Genomic DNA, 19,163 nt, shown 5'->3' with positions numbered 1-19,163 from the left:
TTCCAGTCTGGGAACTGCTGAACAAACAGTGGGAATTTAACCGTCTGGAAGAAGATTCTGTGAGCAAATATATAATATTTTTTTTTAATATACTTTCTCAGCTATAAAAAAAATCTCAGCCAACTTTCCTCTGTTGTTCAACGAAACATGGTAAGCTGCCTAATTTGACAAGAAAACCTCTAAGACTCCTTTCTACTGCATCCAGACTAATTTGGCTGTTAATGTTCCATGAACTAAATAAATCTTTAGAACACATTCTTACATCACTTTTCAACACTAATATTTCCATACCACAGAAAAATTGCTAGGAACTCATATTTTCCTCCAACTATGATAGGGAAGATGTCCTCTTACTAAAATCATAATGACAAAAAATAAAAATTATTGTAAAGCTCCTTTTTACAAATTAAGAACACTGATTTTTCATTACAATGTGGATCACTGCACGTAATGTATAAAGTAATAACTGTATTGAAACACAGGTACACATATATGCAAATGGTAAATCTCGAACAAGAGCACAGGTTATTTGGAATGAAAAAAATTCATTAGGCCCTAGATCTTTCACAGTTTATTTGTTCCTAACTTGATAAATACCTTAGATTGTCATTTTTTACCTTAAACATTCTGGTTCTGTGACTGTTTAAAAGTCATAACTTTATTTAGAGAGGTGTATGCATGTAAAAAAATAGAAAAAGGGAGAAAGCAAGAAGTTAGACTCACTCAATCAGTTGTGTGAGCATTATTCATCTCCACAGGTAAATCAAGCATAATCAAGCATCCTGAGACCAGCTATTCACTCATCATGTAGAAACAATGACAAAGTGCTAGATTTGTCTGGAAAGGATTATCTTTAATATTTTCATTAAGAAAGATATTTGTATTAGATCAGCTAGTTCTCAAGTACCAAACTCCATGGCCTGAATCTCACAGCTCTGCTCCACATGGCAGTGCCACTGAAAGGCTGTGACCACCTCTGACTGTTCAGGATTGGTTTGGTACTGCAAGATGAATGTAGGAGCACTGCATTTATCGACCTGATATCAAAAATATTCGACATAAATGAGTGTGCTAACAATAAAGGATGTGGCAGTTATGCAGAGGGCTGAATCTACAGCATTTTCACAGGAACTGGTACTGCCAGCTGCAGGGGCAAATCCCATGATATATACTGGCATGCATAAATGATTTTGGGTCCAGTATGACCAAACCAGACTGTGTTTCTGAGAAAATATGCCATGCAATGAAGGCACACACCTTGTTCATCATTTTGCATAAAGACAAAGTTACCAGGAAGATGTCCAATGAGCAGATCTGTTCCCAGTGAAGATAATTAGAGCATTCCTCTAAACTTCAGCAACAGCAGAAGCAGGGATAGTAATATATACCAATTAGGAAGACAAAAGACTACAGATTGAAGTTTAGTCTCAGTTTTGCCATAAACTTACCTTCAGCAAGACAGCAATTTGTGTAGCTGTGCCTTGCCATCTCCGGAATATAGAGAAATTTACTGAATTCATAGGACCATATCAAAGAAAATGTATCATCATCAATAAAACACAAACTTTTCCATTCAAGTGCCATTAAAGAATCCAGTATATTTATTCATTTCCTTTGTATCAATCCAGCTAATCCATGTGCTAATTCACCAGTTTCTAACTCATCAAATATTTATTTAAGTCTGCTGACAAATTGTCCAGGAAAACGAGTACAGCGTTATTTTTAAGTGTGCCCATTTGTCCCCTTTAATGAAAATGGGATGAGATTCTTTTCCCCCATGTAATGAATGTGGCATGGCTTTTCATCAGTTTTGTAACACATGAAGTATTTAAAGTTTTCTAGCCTCTGGTTCAAAATACATTCTGAAAATGCATATTATATTATTCACGATCAATATGTACACAATCATCTTGGAAAATCACACATAGAAAACATTACACACAGGTGATTAAACACGTGCTAAAAATATACTAACGATCCTCCTTAAATTCCAGTATTTGTAAATGCCAAAATATTTTACCATACACAGACACTAAATCACTTTGTGTGTAGGCAGATAGATCATGCTTAAATTGGTTTCCACAGTGCAGACAAATGTTACAGATATACTAGTTGAGGACAATATTGATTATAGCTCTGGCATTGTTCTGCAACACCCTTCACTGTAAAAGAGTATGACAGATCAAGTTATCAAACTACATAGTTCAGAAGCAATCACTATCGGGACAGAAGTCTGTGGCATAACTCAGTGTTATGACCAAATGTTGCAAGCCAGAACTTTCCTTATCTGGAATCAGCTGGTACAGCATTATCTCCTGTCTTCCCCAAACGTGTGTGCTGGTACCAGCTCAAGCACAACAAGCATGGTGCCAAAACCTGACCAGGTGCGTTTCATTTGAGTTTATTTTCAGGATGTTCTTGTTTGTTGATAATAAACTTGCTTTAGTTTGAACTACTTGGGTTTCTAAAATATTCCAGAAACATCTGTCTAGGTCAGTCCCATTCAAACTGCAGTGGTAATCTGCGTCAGTCCTAGGTCGTTGGACTCTTCTCTTTCTTGAGGACAGTAAGACGACATTTCCACGACTAGTCATACAGGTTTGTTTGTCCCATCTGCTTCCCTCGTATAAGCTGGGTCTTGAACAGTGTTTCTGACTCTGCTAGTGCTCTGCCTGTCTAGCCTCATCTTAAAGGGGAAGCAGAAGTCCTTGAAACATCTCTTGAAGTTTTCATCCAAAAAAGCGTAAAGGATTGGATTGAGGCTGCTGTTGGTATAACCCAAAGCAATACAGAAGTAATAGCTGGATATAGCAGCAGTACTGTGGGACACATCCCCTAATGCTTCAACCAGCACAAAAATATGAATAGGAGTCCAACAGATAATAAAAACTGCCACAACCACAAGAACCAACCTGGTGATACGGCGCAGGTTTCGATCTTTTTCTCGAGAACCAGAGAGAAGGCGTACACTTTTAAGGCGTAGGATCATCAGAGTATAGCAAATAATTATAATGAGAACTGGAATAACAAATGCAAAGACAAAGACACAGATTTTCATGAAGATGTCCCACCATACGTAATCTCTGTCTGGAAACTGCAAGGAACATTCAGTGCTAGCAGTGTCTAGGAATGAAAGAACCAAGAAGAAAATTGCTTTATTATTAGATATTCTAAATAATGTAATTATCATAGCATAAGCTAGAAAAAAGTGATTATCATGTAATGTGATATTAATAAACAGAGTTATCTTTAAATCTCTCCAAGGAAAGCTTTCAATTACCATTGCACTGGCTTTATGCAGCTGTGTCTAGAAATTTCTTAGAGAGATTGATCTTTTTAAAATGTATGATATTGTGTAAAATTTGCTTCCCATGGGAAGATCTAAAAATGCAGAGCACAAAACTAAAAAATTTGTAAAGGTGCTTCCATTTGAATCTCGCTGAGATTTAAAGACAGAATGAGTACAATGTTCAATGGATAGAAATCTCATAATTATTATCAAACTACATATGTTTTTGTCTGTGAGTGGAGACAGATTTTTGGAATTGTGAACGATGGGAGCTAAATAAGCTTTTGATCATAGGAAGATTTTGCCAATACATGATAATTGTGTAATAATCTTTTCCCACGTGCCTTCTTCAGTGCAAATGGAGTGCTTGCATTCAGAAAAACTTATTTCCTGGCAACAGTTTCTTTTCAGTTAAATAGAAGCAAATAAAATATGTGTGTGTGTGGAGTAAAATGGAGGCTGCTCTTTTTGTAGATTATGCCACTGAAAATTCAGCCTGCACGGAGACTGCAGGACCTGGGCCACTAACACCAGCCCACTCCCTTCCTCATTGCCCATGCCAGGATTCAGAGTCACTGGCTGTCATTTGATTTTACATCCCAGAAATATTCCATCTGACAGGAGGCAGCAAATAATGAAATATTTGAGGTTTCATTTTCTGACCTCAGTGGAGCCTTCCAGCATATAAAACGTATGAAAAACCAAGAAACAAGATAAATGGCAAGGCAAGAGAAGGGATAAATTTACAATTTATCAGCATTTAAATTCTACTGAAGACAAGTCAAGGTAACACAGGGATTTTTCACTCTGAATTTTAGCTCAGATTTTATCCTCTTGAGCACTGCATTATTCTTCGGATTTTCTTCTTTTTCCCTCCTGAATATGTTATTCCTCTACAAATTATTATGTATTGGCTCTTATTGAATCAGATCTAAGGGTAGAATGATTCAATATACTCTTGCACTTCACGTTTTCATATCTGTCTCCAGCAGCACTAGTCAGAAAAATTCCACCAAGCCATATTACCCTGATATCAAAATGCTTCAAAAATCAAGGTGACATTGCAGAGAATTTGTTTTGAAAAACAATTGGGGAGGAAGATATCATTATGGTATCATACAAACATTTTCACAGTTAGATTATCAGAAAGCTGTTACTGAATGATATTGAATACTAAAACATTCAAATAAAAAAGTTGAAGACAAAGCTAAATATTTTGAGGTTTTATTTTAAATAATATAACAACTAACGGATGATTCTGAAAACTGAAAAGTGAAAAGACATACCTTTTAAACCTGGAGGAGGATGCTAAGCTGAAAGCACAAGTATGACATAACAGGGTCTTTTCACTCAATCAGCTTATCTAAATCCTTTGTTTTTCATAATTGTACTTTTCCTTAATTTTATTCTAGAAATGTCAACAATTGTCTTCAAAATAGTTTTCATGGTGATTATTGCAGGTATGATATTTAGATCAGTAAAGATGCATCTAGATGTGCAGTTCTAGATAAAAATGAAGTGTGATCAGGGATGACAGCTCCGGACCACATCCAGCTACTCACTGAAACCCCTTCCTAGAGGAAACTGCCTTTTCAGATCTACTGACATAATTTCATATATTTATCAAAATAATCAGGTCATGCTTGCTACATTTTAATAGAATTTGTAGTTGGCAATGGTATTCTAGAATTCCAGATTATCAAATACAAATTTAATGATGTCTTACATCTCATTACAGTTTACTGGAAACTAAGAACAGAACTAAGCAGAAGTACATTGTCACAAACTAAGTACTTAATATTTCATACTGACCTTTTCCACTCTGAAAGCCAAATATTCCAAATACATTGATATATTTAAGGACAAATACTGCATTCTAGATGGTATTTCAGTGTAAATATATCTTTAAATGTGTATGACAAGGTACCATTTAACGTTAATCTTAATCTTGACATAGTAAATACATTCCTGTTAGATACATTAATTGTGTTACCTTCAGGCATCATACTCCTCTGCACTCAAAAGGAGCCTTCATACTATTGCTGGCAATACTAATAGTACCTCCAATTTTCAAATTTCTTTTAAGTGAACAATTCTTCAGCATTAAGGCCAGAGAGGGAATATTTACACAGATGTAAAGTTTATTCTGCAGGGAAAACGTACCCAGAAGGACATCACTGGCAGCCATCCTGTACTGTGAGAACAAAAGGGACTAACTGAGCATGGGGTGGGTTCTTTAAATATAATCACTTTCCATTTGATGTTCAGTTGTTGTTTAAATCTAAATCCAACAGAGGCCCTGTAGCATATAAACAACAACATTTTTGATGAACATAAGATAAAGTTTTGGACCTGAGCTCCAGCTGTCAGGCAAAGGGAGGATCCTTGCTTTTCCCCTTCAGCATTTATCAGCACAATTTATGAACACAGCAGACAAGATAATTGGTGCTAAATGCTCAAGAGAGACCTTAAAGCAGACAAGCAGCACTGAACAGTAGGGGCCAACAAGCATTTGTCAATAATTTCCAACCTCTTTGGCCCAGCTGAGCTGTGTATTACTAGTCTCTGTTTCAGAGGAAAAAAACCAACAGGCTTCCTGCCACGTGGCATGGGAAAGGCATTTAAACATTGCTGGCCTCAGAGCAGCCCCTTGATGTGTGATGCTCATAGTGAATATATAGATAGAAACTATAATATAGAAATATTGTGCTAGTTAAGCATGCTCCAACAAAACACCAGACCAAGCCAATGTCCCATGGCCTTCAAGATCTCATACACAGCGAGACGATCATTCTTCCCAAATGAAGATGCCTGAAAGTTAATGTTTCCTGAGCTAGACATTGTTTTATAGACCCTGTCAAAACTGTACTGGGGAGAAGAGTTACAGCACTGCAGACCACGACACTTGATTCCCCAAAGGGCTGAAAGAAGAGTTTCCAGAGGCTTCTTCTGTCATCTACTCACCAGAAGACCAACAACAAGAACAAAATCTATACATCTTCAGTCAAATCAGTCAGCCCTTGAGCAGCTGTTACTGAAATGTTTTGTTTGCATTGATCTGTGCCAAATAGTTTAAAGCACAGCATTTATTGTCTCTGCCAGATAAAACAGTGTCCTTATGTAAAATTTGCTGTTTCTCTTCAGAGGAGTTAAACCTTTCTAATAGAAAAGGTTATTAATTCAGGAAATTATTATCATTTTGTAAAAAATTATTTACTTCTCAAACAAAAGACTACCACCACATAAATATGCTTGTCTTGTATTTTATTGAGCCATCCATTAAAAAGATGGCCCCAACCCAAGGACATCATTAGAGGCTTCAAACCTTTTGAAGACACTGAGGTGGTCCTGCATTGCAGTCATGCCTGTGGGTATGAAGTATATGTGTGTTAGAATGCTTCTCCCCTTTCTTTCTCAAGGAGGATTTCAAAGTAAGATTAACCCCATAGCAGGGCAGTTTTGGTAACGAGTCACCAGTTACAGGGGCTCAATCCACAGTCCTTCATGGATTATAAATTTCAAGCAGAGCCCACAGGGGTCTGCATACAGATCTCAAAGATTTCCGTGTTCTTGTAGTTGCTTCCCTGCCATGATCTGCATTCCCAGTTCCTCTGCTGATCCTTATTCTCAGCTTTCCCAAGCCTCCATATACATCCCCGTCCCCTTTTAAACAAGAATTTGAAATACTGTCATGTATCATTTAGCTTGATTTTCTTTCTCCAGACTTTTCCTTTCTTCACCATGCCTTCAAGTTCTCTGAAACGGCTGTTGATAATAAGCTCCCCAGTCTCAGTGCTAACGATAGCTTTAATATTTATACTGAAGACAGGCAATCTAGTTTCTGCTTTTGGAAGTTCATCAGAACAACTCTCACAACACCTACAAAAAGCACCTTAAGCCCACATTTCAAGTTTCATCCTAAACTGATCTTTGATCAGTCCACTGTGATCAAATTCCTGATTATTTTCCCCTGCTGTCTGCCAGTAGTTTTTGATGGTCTCATTCTAGCACAGACAATGCTTCAAAGTGCATTTTGTTCTTTTAGTTGGCCAGGGCATCTAAGCTTAAATGATTTGTGTCATACTGTAATGTTCCACAATGTATTTCAAAATGTCAGAAATTTAGACATAATTTTTGAACAAGGAATCAATCAGGTTTAATCAATATTAGAACCTACATCTTATGTCATTTGAGAAGCAGAAAGATTGAATTTTGAAAGCTCACACTCACCTTCCCTGACTTTGGTACCTCCAAGAACTATTGCAGATATACCAACAGATGAGGACAATAGCCAGATACAGATGTTGATTATCTTCGCCTTGAGAGGTGTACGGAAGTCCAGAGCCTTCACAGGGTGACACACGGCAATGTATCGATCAACACTCATCATGGTCAGTGTGAATATGCTGGTAAACATGTTATAATAGTCAATTGAAATAACTATTTTACAGAGCACATCACCAAAGGGCCAAGAGTTCATCAGGTACTCAGTGCTTTGGAAAGGCATAGTCGTGGTAACTAGTGCATCTGCCATAGCCAGATTGAAAATGTAGATGTTGGTTGCTGTCTTCATCTTTGTGTATCTGGAGAACAAAAACAGTAAGGCTGTATTATTTCAAAATATGATTATGCACATTCAGATATGTAACAGTTTATTAGTCAGTCTTTGCCATAGTTGGGGTTTTTCTGTCATTCCTAATTTATGATGGCAGTGCATACAAAAGTGAGACCCTTGGGATAATTATAAACACATTTCAGTCTCTCAGCACCCGCATTAGCAGTTAGAACTATTCACCGCAAGCAAAACCAGGTATATGAATACATTTGAGCTAATTAGCCAAATGCTGGTTTCCCTTTCAATTTCTCAGATCTTTCTACAAGAAAATGTCATTGTTACATTTGCAAGTGATCAAAATGTTTTGTGTTTCCTTTTCTTATAGCTAACTGTCAATGATCGTGAGCTTTCTGGGTTTGTTTTGTGGAAGGAAGAGTTATGCCATTCTCCAGTAAGAACCCATGTTAACTGTGACATCTGCTGGGCCACATTGCCTCTTAGATGGTAGTTTCTCTTCCTTGAATTCACTACAGTGATGCCAGCTTATACAAGTTTTAGTACTTTTCCTTCTTTTTTGCTTCATTTCCAATTTCTCCTCCTTTCTTCTCATCAGCTTTTGCCAGTCCTTTCTTTCATGACTGCTAATGTAAAAGATTATTCTTTAAGTTGGATACCGGGGGGGGGGGGGGGGGGGGGGGGGGGCGGAACCCAATCAAAGCAATATTTTTTCTGCATCCTTTAATTTCATCGAAATGGAGCACTTGTTCTGTCCAGCAGAAAGAACCTCAGCCTACACAGAAGAATAGGATCTGGGTTTTTGCTTAGCTCTGCTCTGGTGACAGCTGGGGGGGGACAGCCCGTGCTCCAGGGTGTAAAAGACTGCTTCCAGTTCTGTTATGGACACAAAGGATGAAGGAAAGCCTGTTAACACAGGGGTATACCTAACACTCCTTTCTGAAATTATTTCCCCCAGTTAGTTACTTTTGCTCGTTGTTGCTAATTTATTATCAGATTCAATGACAGGTTTTATTTCTCAAAACTGTTTCAGCCCCATATTTTGAATGTGTGCCTAAACTAAAATGTGCACGTGTAACACACACAGAAATACATCTAGCTAGATTTTGCTGTATGTCATTAATAATTTAGAGCAGCAATATCATATTCAATCAATTCAGCTAATGAACATGTGGGGCAATGTGTCTATTTGCCTTTTAAACTTTGATGTGTAAATTAAAAAATAACTTTAAAAAGATGATGAGTAGTGTTGACAAAATGTGCCCAATATGTAAATTAGCTATTAATTAAAATATGGGCAGAAATGTCATTTTATGACCAACATGAAATGTTAAAAATAGCATTTTTTCTAAAACACTCTAATAACTACTTACTGACAAAATGACACCAAGCAGTGGTTCGCAGCACAGAGAAGAGAAGTGGAAGAGAAAAGAAAGTAAAGCCTTCCCACCAGGATACCATGCCCAGGCTCACATCCTGAACAAAGCCACAGCCAGTGAAGCATTAGAAATCTCTGAGCAAAGAGAGCCAAAAGGAATCAGCAAGAAAAGCTCTACACCGATGGTATGACCCCCATGGTCCAGACTCCCTCTGTCCCAGTCTGAGCTTCTCCAAGATCAAAGGCAGAGCAAGGAGGCACCTGCCAGTCAGAGCTGGGCTCCTGCCCCCTCCCAGATCAATCTCCTCAACAGGCCCTCCAGCAGAGGAGGCAGCCTGCCTGGTCACCTTATAGCCCAAAAAGCACTGCTCAAACGCAAATACAAGAATATATAGCCAGGAGAAACAAATATAAGACATATTAACAGACTAGTAACTTTCCTTCTAGTAAGAAAACCCCAACCTGCTCCAAGTGCATCTCAGCTGTAAGACTAAATAAAAATTCACTAAACAGATTGCAAATCTGTGCTAAAATAGACTCATTTCCATTAAATGTCTGAAAAGGAGTAGTAGAAAGGGGATTTTACTTTTATGGACATCACTGATGATATTTGGAATTGTTGTCTTGCTCACATTGCAAAAAAGACTATGAAAAGTTGGAATGGATGCATAAAAATTGCCACAAAATAAGTAAAAGGACTGCAGAAAATTCTTACTGTAAGTAGCTTAAAGAGCTCAACACATTTAGTTGATCTGAAAGAACACCAAGAGGTGACTTGATTACAGTGTCTAAAGACCTCCACAGGGAGAAAAAAGCAGGTACTGAAGAGCTCTTTCAGACTAAAAAAAAAAAGTATAACAATGACAAATACATAAAAGTCAAAGCCAGACAAACTCAGCTTAGGAACAATGACAGATTTTTCCTAACAGCTAAAATGACTATTATTGGGAACAAATTACATAAGAAAGGATTAATTTTTCCTCCTTTTGATATCATCAATGTCTGCTGCCTCACAAAGTGTGTGCTTCAGTCCAATGCAATTTATTGGACTTGATACTTGATACAAGAATAATTAAATGAATGAAGTGCCCTGTGATAAGCAGAGATGAAGTAACTAACAGATCTTATGAACTACTTCTGTAGATATTTAAAAACTTCCCCCAGGGTTTGGATAGTGAAAGTTTGTTTTTACATATGGAAGAATTAGTTTGACCCATTTTGCTTGAAGAAAATCAGAAAATTAGTGAAAAACAACTAAAAGGATTTTATTAGCCTTGAAAACTCAAATATTTGAAAGTCTTTATATGCAGTATTTCCTGTTCCTTGCAACTTTAATTCAATTCTTTCTTGTGTGTGATGCTGTGACCATATATACCATATTTTTCCACCAAACCTTTCTTTCCTCCCCCAGTCTTCCAGTGGTAGAATAGGAAAGACCCTTTGCAAAACAGAACTAGTTTTTCAGGTAGCTTCAATATTCAAAATTTTGAAGCTGCAACATAAAGCATGTTCTCTGTATACGTGATGCTTATGTTAGATATGTAAAGTGAGCAATTTTGATTTTTTGGCCGATGGAACTGATGCAAATCTAAGAAAATTAATTTCGCTCACTACTGTTGATCCAACGTGAAGGATGTCTTGTCATTCACAGGTAGTAAGAAATACAGAGTCATTCCAGCATCAGCATTTGGACAACTTCCAATGTAAACAAATCAAAGCTGTATATGGGAGTGAAAATATAAAGGGGAGAAAAAACTACAGTGTGCCATTCCCGCCATAAATCTTTCTTTGTGAAAGATTTGGCTTATTTCAGGGGCACATATGCACATAACTATCCCAGCCTTGACAACTTTAGCTGACGTGCATCTAATGCTTTGCTGTAGCTCACCAGCCTGGCAATCCCATGACTAGCTGGCCTTGCCCAAATCGACCCCAGTTCACTGACCACAGATGCCTCCTTGCTCCACTCATTCTGAGCCAGAATAGGCACCTGACCTCTCTTTTGCCAGACTTTAAACAAGAAAGTGGGAGACCAATAAAAACTGCTCCAATAAATGCTTTGTTACATTTAGGCAATCAGTTCTCCCAGGCACTGCAAAGGGATCATGCGTACCTAACTCAGGGGTGAAGGGTGTGCTGGTTAACCTCAGCAATGTTATATACAAGCACATTTTACTGATGCAACCTTAAAAGTCATTGATCTCATACTAGTAATGTAAAGAGCTTGATTTCTTTCATGTGGAAGTGTTGGCCTCCATCTAAATGAGATGGTAGCCTTTAAAGCTGTTAGGCAATATAGATTAAACCATACATTCTTTTAGAAGTTCATAAAATTCAGAAATGCCTTTGAGAATCTGGACTCAATCATCCAAACTCCTTTCAACATATTTAACTGAACACCTAAAAATTATTAAATGCCTACATGCCTCTGAGGATATGTGCTTGCAGGCTTAATCAAAAGTCCAGTTAAAGTAACGGATTGGCTGCTGTGGTTGTCAGATACTTTGAAGTGGACCCTGACAGAGTCTTGACTCAAACATGAGACAAGGGGTTTAAGTGCTTTTCTACAATTTGTTCAATTGCACCAAAATATTTATTATATTATGTGGTTCGGGGTTTTCCCACCATGCCCTCCATTCACCCAAATCTGCCCTTGAACAAGGTCAAAACAGTGATCAAGTAAGGGAATCATCTTCCTTTGTGAAATTAAAATTATTGATCAAATACCTGAATTTCATTTAAGGAAAAAATCCTGCTATCTCCTTTAGTTAGACTAGCAGAACAGATAGGGGAAGCCTGGACATAGCTATCGCGTAGATGACACACTGGTAATTAATTACAAACATTTTCTTACTGTCTTTGAGATACAACTTTCAAAGACCATTAAAATATTTATAAACCATTGTTGCATAAACTGCTTATGGCAAATCCCATGTGTAGAAATTGGTTTGTTAAATACTGGGATTTCATAACAAGGTGACAACTTGTTACGACAACAAGGTGACAGCTATGTAGTATTAGAAATGGAAGGTCCTTGTCTCAAATCAGGTGCTAGAATCTAATTTCAAGAGGCAGAAAAACCTCTGGTGACTTAAGCTGGTTGGTGGATCTTGAGACTGCTTGTCAAGCTATAAGCAGGCCTCGAGCCTCTGTAGAATTTAGATAATTGGAAGATATATGGAAACTGCAGAAAAATAGTCAAGATGAAAAATAAAACTTTGGTTTGGGTGTATTTTTTTTATGAATACATGATGAGAGTTTGTAAGGAGCATGTTTTAAATAACGTCAAAAGTTAAATTCTCAAAACTATCACAATTTAGGCTAAGTCCACTTCCCAAAAGTGGAAAGTTCTTTGAGATTAACTTTAGACTGACCCTTAGAAAATTTTCCCCATTTCTCAGTTGATTCATCATTACTGTACTTTTCCTTCTGGAGCAGAACTTAATTTGAACAGTTTTTTAAGACAGTAAATAGGAAGAAATCATACCTCCAGCCTAAGCTTATCAACAAAATTGTGGTAATAGAAGGAAGCATATTACTAAAGAGTTGGTATGATTTCAGAAAATAATTGAAATGCATTACTAAATCTGCTAGTAGAGCCCCTTAAAGTTATTATCTCAAGCAGAGGAGAGGAGCATGATTCTGATGTGCACTGTAACATTAGTAAAGCTAATAAAAGCTGAGAAGGAGGCTTTGGTCAAATTTTTTTCACGTAATTGTAATAGACTGAAATGTTCCCTGCAGTATGAAATGAGGGATGAGGAAGGGAGCGAGACTAACAGACACACTACAACAACATTCTCCAGTAGCAGAGTGAAAGTACAAAAGCATGAAATACGAGATATAGCAAACAAATATTTGCGGTAGTTACCTGAGTCAGAGAATGAAAATGAAAGCTAAAGCACATCTAAAACCAAATTACAATAACACCTATCAGCAGGATGCAGGTTCTGTTCCACTAGGTTCCTCTGAATGAAGTATATAGAGATTAAGCAGCTGAAAAGTTTAGTCAGGAAAGCTCTAAGTCTCAATGCTATTTTCAGGGCACACTCAGTATCATCCTGCATCAGAACAAGTGGAAAAAATGAAAATAAATAAAATTAAAATAAAATAAAAATAAATAAAAAAATACAACCCAGGAGGATCTATTCCAAACACATACCAGGTAAAAATGGTGGCTCATCTACCTTCTGGATCTTTGTAATTCAGTATAAAAGACTTATTGCCAGTATGAAACTAAGATTGGAGGTCATTTAAAGAATATAAAAATCAATATCCTGTGATTCCATGTTCATGTTGGGTTATATGTCATTATCACCTTTCAAATGACAGCCAGAATTTAGCAGTACATAGGACCTTAGAAAACACTTTAAATATAAACATTGTTACTGCACATATTCGAAGATCACCTGTCTTTAAAATTGTTAGGAGCCTACAAAAAATTGCACATGCTGCCTACAAAATAGTATCCTAAAGTGGAATTTTCTTTATTAAAGAGCACCTGTAGGTACCTATTTTCAAACAGCTTAAAGAAGAAAGGCATGATCTTGTCTTTTATTCTCCCCTCAGGAAGGATAATCTACCTGAATGCTAGAAGGTATCATTAAAATCCTTACAATTTACCACTACTATTACTCCTCTGAACTAGCCATAAACTGAGATTGAACAAGATCTTGCAGATTTAAATCAGAAGCGGAAGCTTTCCTTCTTGAGCTAGAGAACCAGTTTCCAAATTAAAGAAAAGAGATTCAAGTCTACATATAACCTGGTCAAAATGAAAAATTCACACTACTTACAAAAATGAACTTTTTCCTCCCTCTGTGATAAGGACTTTTAATATTTTTATGTGAGCTTAAGAGCCTTTTTTTGAAGAAAAATTCTTAATGTCAGAAACAGCAATACTGCAAAATTTTTGCTTGCATGATTTTGGTAGGAGAGCTCAGAGAATTGTCAAGGTGCTGTGATTAATTGTGGCTTAGACTAAAATAGTGAGAATGAAGAATTTTATGAAATAAGTATTTTATCTAAAACCAGTATGCCTAATATTATTATTATTAGAGAGCCTAGACAATTAGCTTAGACTATGTACCTGATTGTTTGCCTCTGTTATTAAAATGAATCTAGACCTTGTCAAGCAGCTGACTGCCTCTTGAGAAACTGTACACTGCTGCAGATGTGTTCCAGTGACCAGTCATGCTGTGGGGAGCTCCCAGGCTGTTACACTGCTCATTCTAATCCTTCTTACTTGCTACAGGTGCATTGCCCTGGTGAGTGCCGAGTCTCTGTCTCTGGTAACATACACTTTTCCCATTGTTCTTATCTCCTGGAAGGACTGGTTTTTTTCATGAAGGGCATGAGCTCCCTTAGCAAAGTGTTTCCTGTGTGTTTGTGGGAGAGGGAAGCGAGTAGGACGGAGGCTGCCTGGCAAAGAGAACAAATCTTATTGCTCAAAGGGACAACACCCTTTCAGCAAATTCAGAATCCCCTTGCAGGAAGAATGAAATGAAGGGTCCCCACTCTTAGCTCACTCTGTCCCCTTTACCAGCAGGGCTCAGCCAGCCTGTCCTCCCCAGCACCATCTCCCCACTGCACTTCCTCCCCACACTTCATCCAGGAGCGTGAGCTTCCCCACCGCTCTCCCGGCTGAGGACAGGCCAGGTAAGCTTTCTCAAGCTTTCTGCCTTGCCAGTAGCCAAACTCAAAAGTTCTTGTAAGTCTTCACTTTCTGCCATTTCAAAAGGGATCCCTGTAATTCGTCCTGCTTCCCTACACGGATTCCAGTTATGCCTTTCTCTGAAATAAATGACAACCTGGCTGCTAGCCCAGCGGAAGTGTCTGGATGGATACCAAATTACTTTTCAGAAGCCAAACAGATTACTCACTATAAGCTATAGCCTCTCTCTAATATTGCCTCTAGTAAATATTCCTTCCAACCTTTCCCTCTGCTCTCTCTGCTTTTTCAGTATTAGCTCTTCTTATCACAGCATCATACCAGGAACTCATGTTGAGTTTCTTGTCAGCTTATAAACCCCAGGTCTCACTTAGTCATTGTCTAGTAGGATATTAAAAGTTTTAGAAACATCATATAAATGTGCTATGCTTGTTGAACTACCAATACTCTTTCATAAACCTGTCGTCTTCCATTTTCCCTGTTACCCTGGTCTTTGTGCCATCTGTAAAAGCTGTTGGTAGCGATCAGTCTTCAAAGCTGTGATGAAAATTATGCCTAGTTTGGCCAAACCCTGCAGAACCTATCAAAATTACCTCCGTTCAGTGAGGTAAGGGCAGATGCTCTTTGAGGTCCTGTGATAAATTACTATCAATCCTTTTGACACCTCTGTACTGATAATAGTAAGATAGCAAATTTTTGATCGGGTAAGAAAAGGTAAAAAGCCGTAAACTTCACTAAAGTATAGTACAGCTTGGCCTTTATTTTTAGAAGCCAAACCTTTGATTCCATAGAAGAATGAAATCATACCAACTGCAAGTAATAGGGAACAGGTAGTTCAGTTAGGCTGAATCTTCTGGACCTTCATTTTTTTATTTCAGAGCAATATTCTTTCCAAATATAACTTAATAAAATTAGAACAATAATTTAAAGCAAATTAACAAGTAATCTTTTGATATTATCAAAATCTGTTCTTGATTTAAACCAATATATTGAATCAATTTATTTTTTGCAGAATTTTCTTCTATAATTTCATTCTTGTTTGGAAATAATGATGGAGAAGATTTAAAAACAGACTGGAAATGAGTCGATTTTATATGACATTTCTTAATAGACTCTTCCTGTTACATAAGTTGCCACTCAGTTCGATGAATATAAGAACAAACATGTATTACCAGTTACATTTTTTCTTCAACATTAGACTAAGCAGAGGAATACAAGCTTTCTCTTTTCCCCTAGGAATCAATCTACATATCTGTGACACAGCCTCTTGTTAAAGCTGAATTTGAATGTAGGAAATTATTCTGTTCACTGGAAACTTGAAAGAGAATTTTAAAATAAATGCAGGATTGACTATTTAGGATCCTGATGATAGCAGCTGCTCTCAGCAAATGACTTCAGGAACAATGAGAGTAAGGCACATATATAGAAAAAGTGAATCTGGAGTGGGTAAGAGACAGCATCTACCAGAGGTTTTACCATAGTATGTTTATGGTTTTGATAAAGGCAAATCCGTATTTAAAGTTGTAACTTTAGTCAGGTGACTTTTCTTACCCTCCAGCTATCACAAGAAAGTACCATTTTCTTTAAAGCCAGCCCTAAATTTTAGAGGAATAAGGTCAGGAGGGAGAAGGAGGAGAGGAAGAAGACTTTTTGCTTCCAAGGACAAGTAATTTTATTTATCAGCTTCAGCCAGCCAGTTCACCTCCAGAAACGTTTACTTCAGAGGTAAACCCAATCTCAAAGGAAAAAGGATTGGGGCTGAGATAGATTTTGATCATGCCAAGACACACATAGCTCTATAACTTTATTCAGGTGAGGTCAGACAACTTCACCTGGTTTCTTTACATTCATTTCATGCCTCCTCTCCTCTTCCACAAGAGAAGGACTGTGCTTCTCACACACAGTATCTGCAGTTCCCACCAGTGCAAGAGGCAGTGTGACGACCTCTTTCTCTCCTACTCCCTCCGCAGGAAAAGCAGCAGTCACAGGAGAGCATCACATCCCGCATGCCATGGCTCAGCGTGAGTGAGGCGCTGCCAGCCACCCGGCCGGCTGCTGACCTGACAGCAGACCCCCTGGGGCTGGTGCACATGCCTCACAGCTGATTCAGACATGAGGAGAGGTCCCACAAACCATCCACACCACAATGGGCGTGCAGAGTGCAGGTTGCACTGAGTACTCAACACAGAGCTCTTTCTGCACGTTAAAAATAACCACCCTCATTGTTCCCGAGGAGCCTGGGGGGCTTACAATAGTCCTGGCCTTGCTCTGATAGGATTTTTAATGATAGGGCTTTGGCTTTTAAATCTAACGGTCTCTGTGCATTCAAAGACAGTGAATACCAGCATCTCCATTTTGCATGTGAGGAAACCAAGCCACAAGGCCATGAAATGACCTTGCCAGAACAGGAAAAAGTGTTGATGCCTGGTAGCAAAACCAAGAGAAGAGTCCAGGTCTCCTGAGACATGGTTCAACAGGCATGATGCCACCACCATACTAAAGTACCATTCCTGCTCAGCCTTTAACACAAATCTCTGTTTACAGGAGCTGTATCAAACTCAGCTATTTTTCTTTCAGGACCTTGTAAATGTGATTGAAGTTCCATTCTCCTGAGGGTTTCTTTTTCCCTCTGAGGGAACTCTGAGAGGGTTTTCCCTCTCAGCAGAAACACATCCCACCACACCTGAAGGAGATCTCGGACACGCAGCACTCTACACACAAGCTGCTGAGATGCTGACTTGCTGGGCTCCATGAGCTTCTTTAGCAGCCCTTGAGCAGAAGTAGAAAAAACACTCTTGTGGGGGTATTAAAGCAAGGAACTGGGCAAAGCCTGCCTATGCCACAGCTTATGGCTGAATTTGAGCCTGTTTCTGAGGCATCTCAAGACTAGTTGGAGTCTCCTGAATCTACTGCAGCATTGGCACTTCAACAGTTTCACTGAAAATATCAGAACATAAGGGATCTTGTTTGTGTCACCCAAAAGGTGACTCAGTGTCAGCCCTGAAGTGGTCAGGCAGTTGGACAAGATAATCATTGTAGGCCACTTTCAACCAAACCATTCTAACAATATTAGATGTTGTTTAAAAGAGCAAAGGGAGTAGCAGCTGTGCCTGCCTTGCCTGCCAGTCCAGAGCAAGTTAGGAGGAGGAGAGCAGATCTGGAATTCAGAGAGATGAAGAACAGCAATGAGGGGCCTCACACAAACTCTGTGCTCAGCTGGAGAGTAAAGAAGAGCACAGTCTGTCCCCATCCTCCATTAAACTTGTGACAGCTGGAGGAGAGGCAACATGGGGTGGCCGGGGGACAAAATCCCCTCCTCCCTTGCCACCTTATTTCACAAACTTCCACAGACCTTCACTTTCCACACGAAAGGACATCACTGTTGGCTACATTTTTCAATGGGTCATGAAAATCCATCTTGAGATGCAATCATGCAGAGTGGATGTTAGGGAAAGAGACAAGGGGATGATAAGTTAGGACAAAAATAAAGAAAATGCACCTCTTGCACAAACCCTTGGAATATTTCAAATTCGTAAGAAACGTTTGAAACTGTACGTGTGTGTATACATGCAATTCAGCTAATGATTCTAGCAGTGGTTAAAGCACTTGCCACAGATAAAACCCAGGACATGAGGATACTGGGAAAAAAAAAGAAAAAGAAAAAAGAAAAAAACTAACAGGTGTTTTGTCATACTAATTTATGTTTTTGATCATGTAATCAAAGATGGACCAAGAGGAAACTGAAGCAAAAGGCTAATGTAGGAACTAGTAGGAGTGAGCCATAGCTAGCTAGGCCATCACAAAAATAATTTTAGGAGGGTAACAGGAGAGAAAAAAGGAAATACATATGCGCCAGTATAATCAATATGTGCTAACTTTTAGGGCTCTGGCTAAGTTTGAATTTATTTCCACTGACCAGGCCAGTTAAATGACTATCATTGTTAGTGACTGATGGCTTAGAAAATCTCTGCTTTTGCAGCTCTATGTGTGTCAGGTATGGAGACTCTCTTCTTGCAAGAGGAATACAAAAAGAAATGAAATCTCTACTCTGAATGAAGGGCAAAAGGGCATGCAGGGGTATAAAAATCATAACATCACAAAGCTGCAGCCAACTAGCTTCCCCAAACTGACCACAGGCATCTTTATTTATTGCATCGACTATCATAGGGGATTTTTATTTCCATTTTTCAAGAGTATTCACCTGGTTATAACTCATTTTTTGTAAAGTACCTCATCATTCGAGTTAACTTCCTCC

The 19,163-nt window shown here is 38.3% G+C and overlaps 1 protein-coding gene across 1 annotated transcript in view; it reads right to left on the bottom strand.

Moving 5' to 3' along the window:
- Window positions 1–2,274: 2,274 nt before the first annotated feature.
- OPRK1 (opioid receptor kappa 1) overlaps window positions 2,275–19,163 on the bottom strand; it is a 78,140-nt gene continuing 61,251 nt past the window's right edge. The window contains exons 2-3 of the mRNA XM_080379442.1: window positions 7,520–7,872; window positions 2,275–3,123 (exon numbers count right to left, since the gene is read on the bottom strand). Coding sequence (XP_080235568.1) covers window positions 2,591–3,123; window positions 7,520–7,872 — 886 coding nt within the window. The 3' untranslated portion in view covers window positions 2,275–2,590. The remainder of the gene's footprint in view (window positions 3,124–7,519; window positions 7,873–19,163) is intronic.

The sequence above is a fragment of the Falco punctatus genome, assembly GCF_963210335.1.
Source record: "Falco punctatus genome assembly, chromosome: 3".
Classification (NCBI taxonomy): domain Eukaryota; kingdom Metazoa; phylum Chordata; class Aves; order Falconiformes; family Falconidae; genus Falco; species Falco punctatus.
The sequence above is the reverse complement of the archived record's forward strand: the minus strand, read 5'-3'. Positions and strand labels throughout refer to the sequence as shown.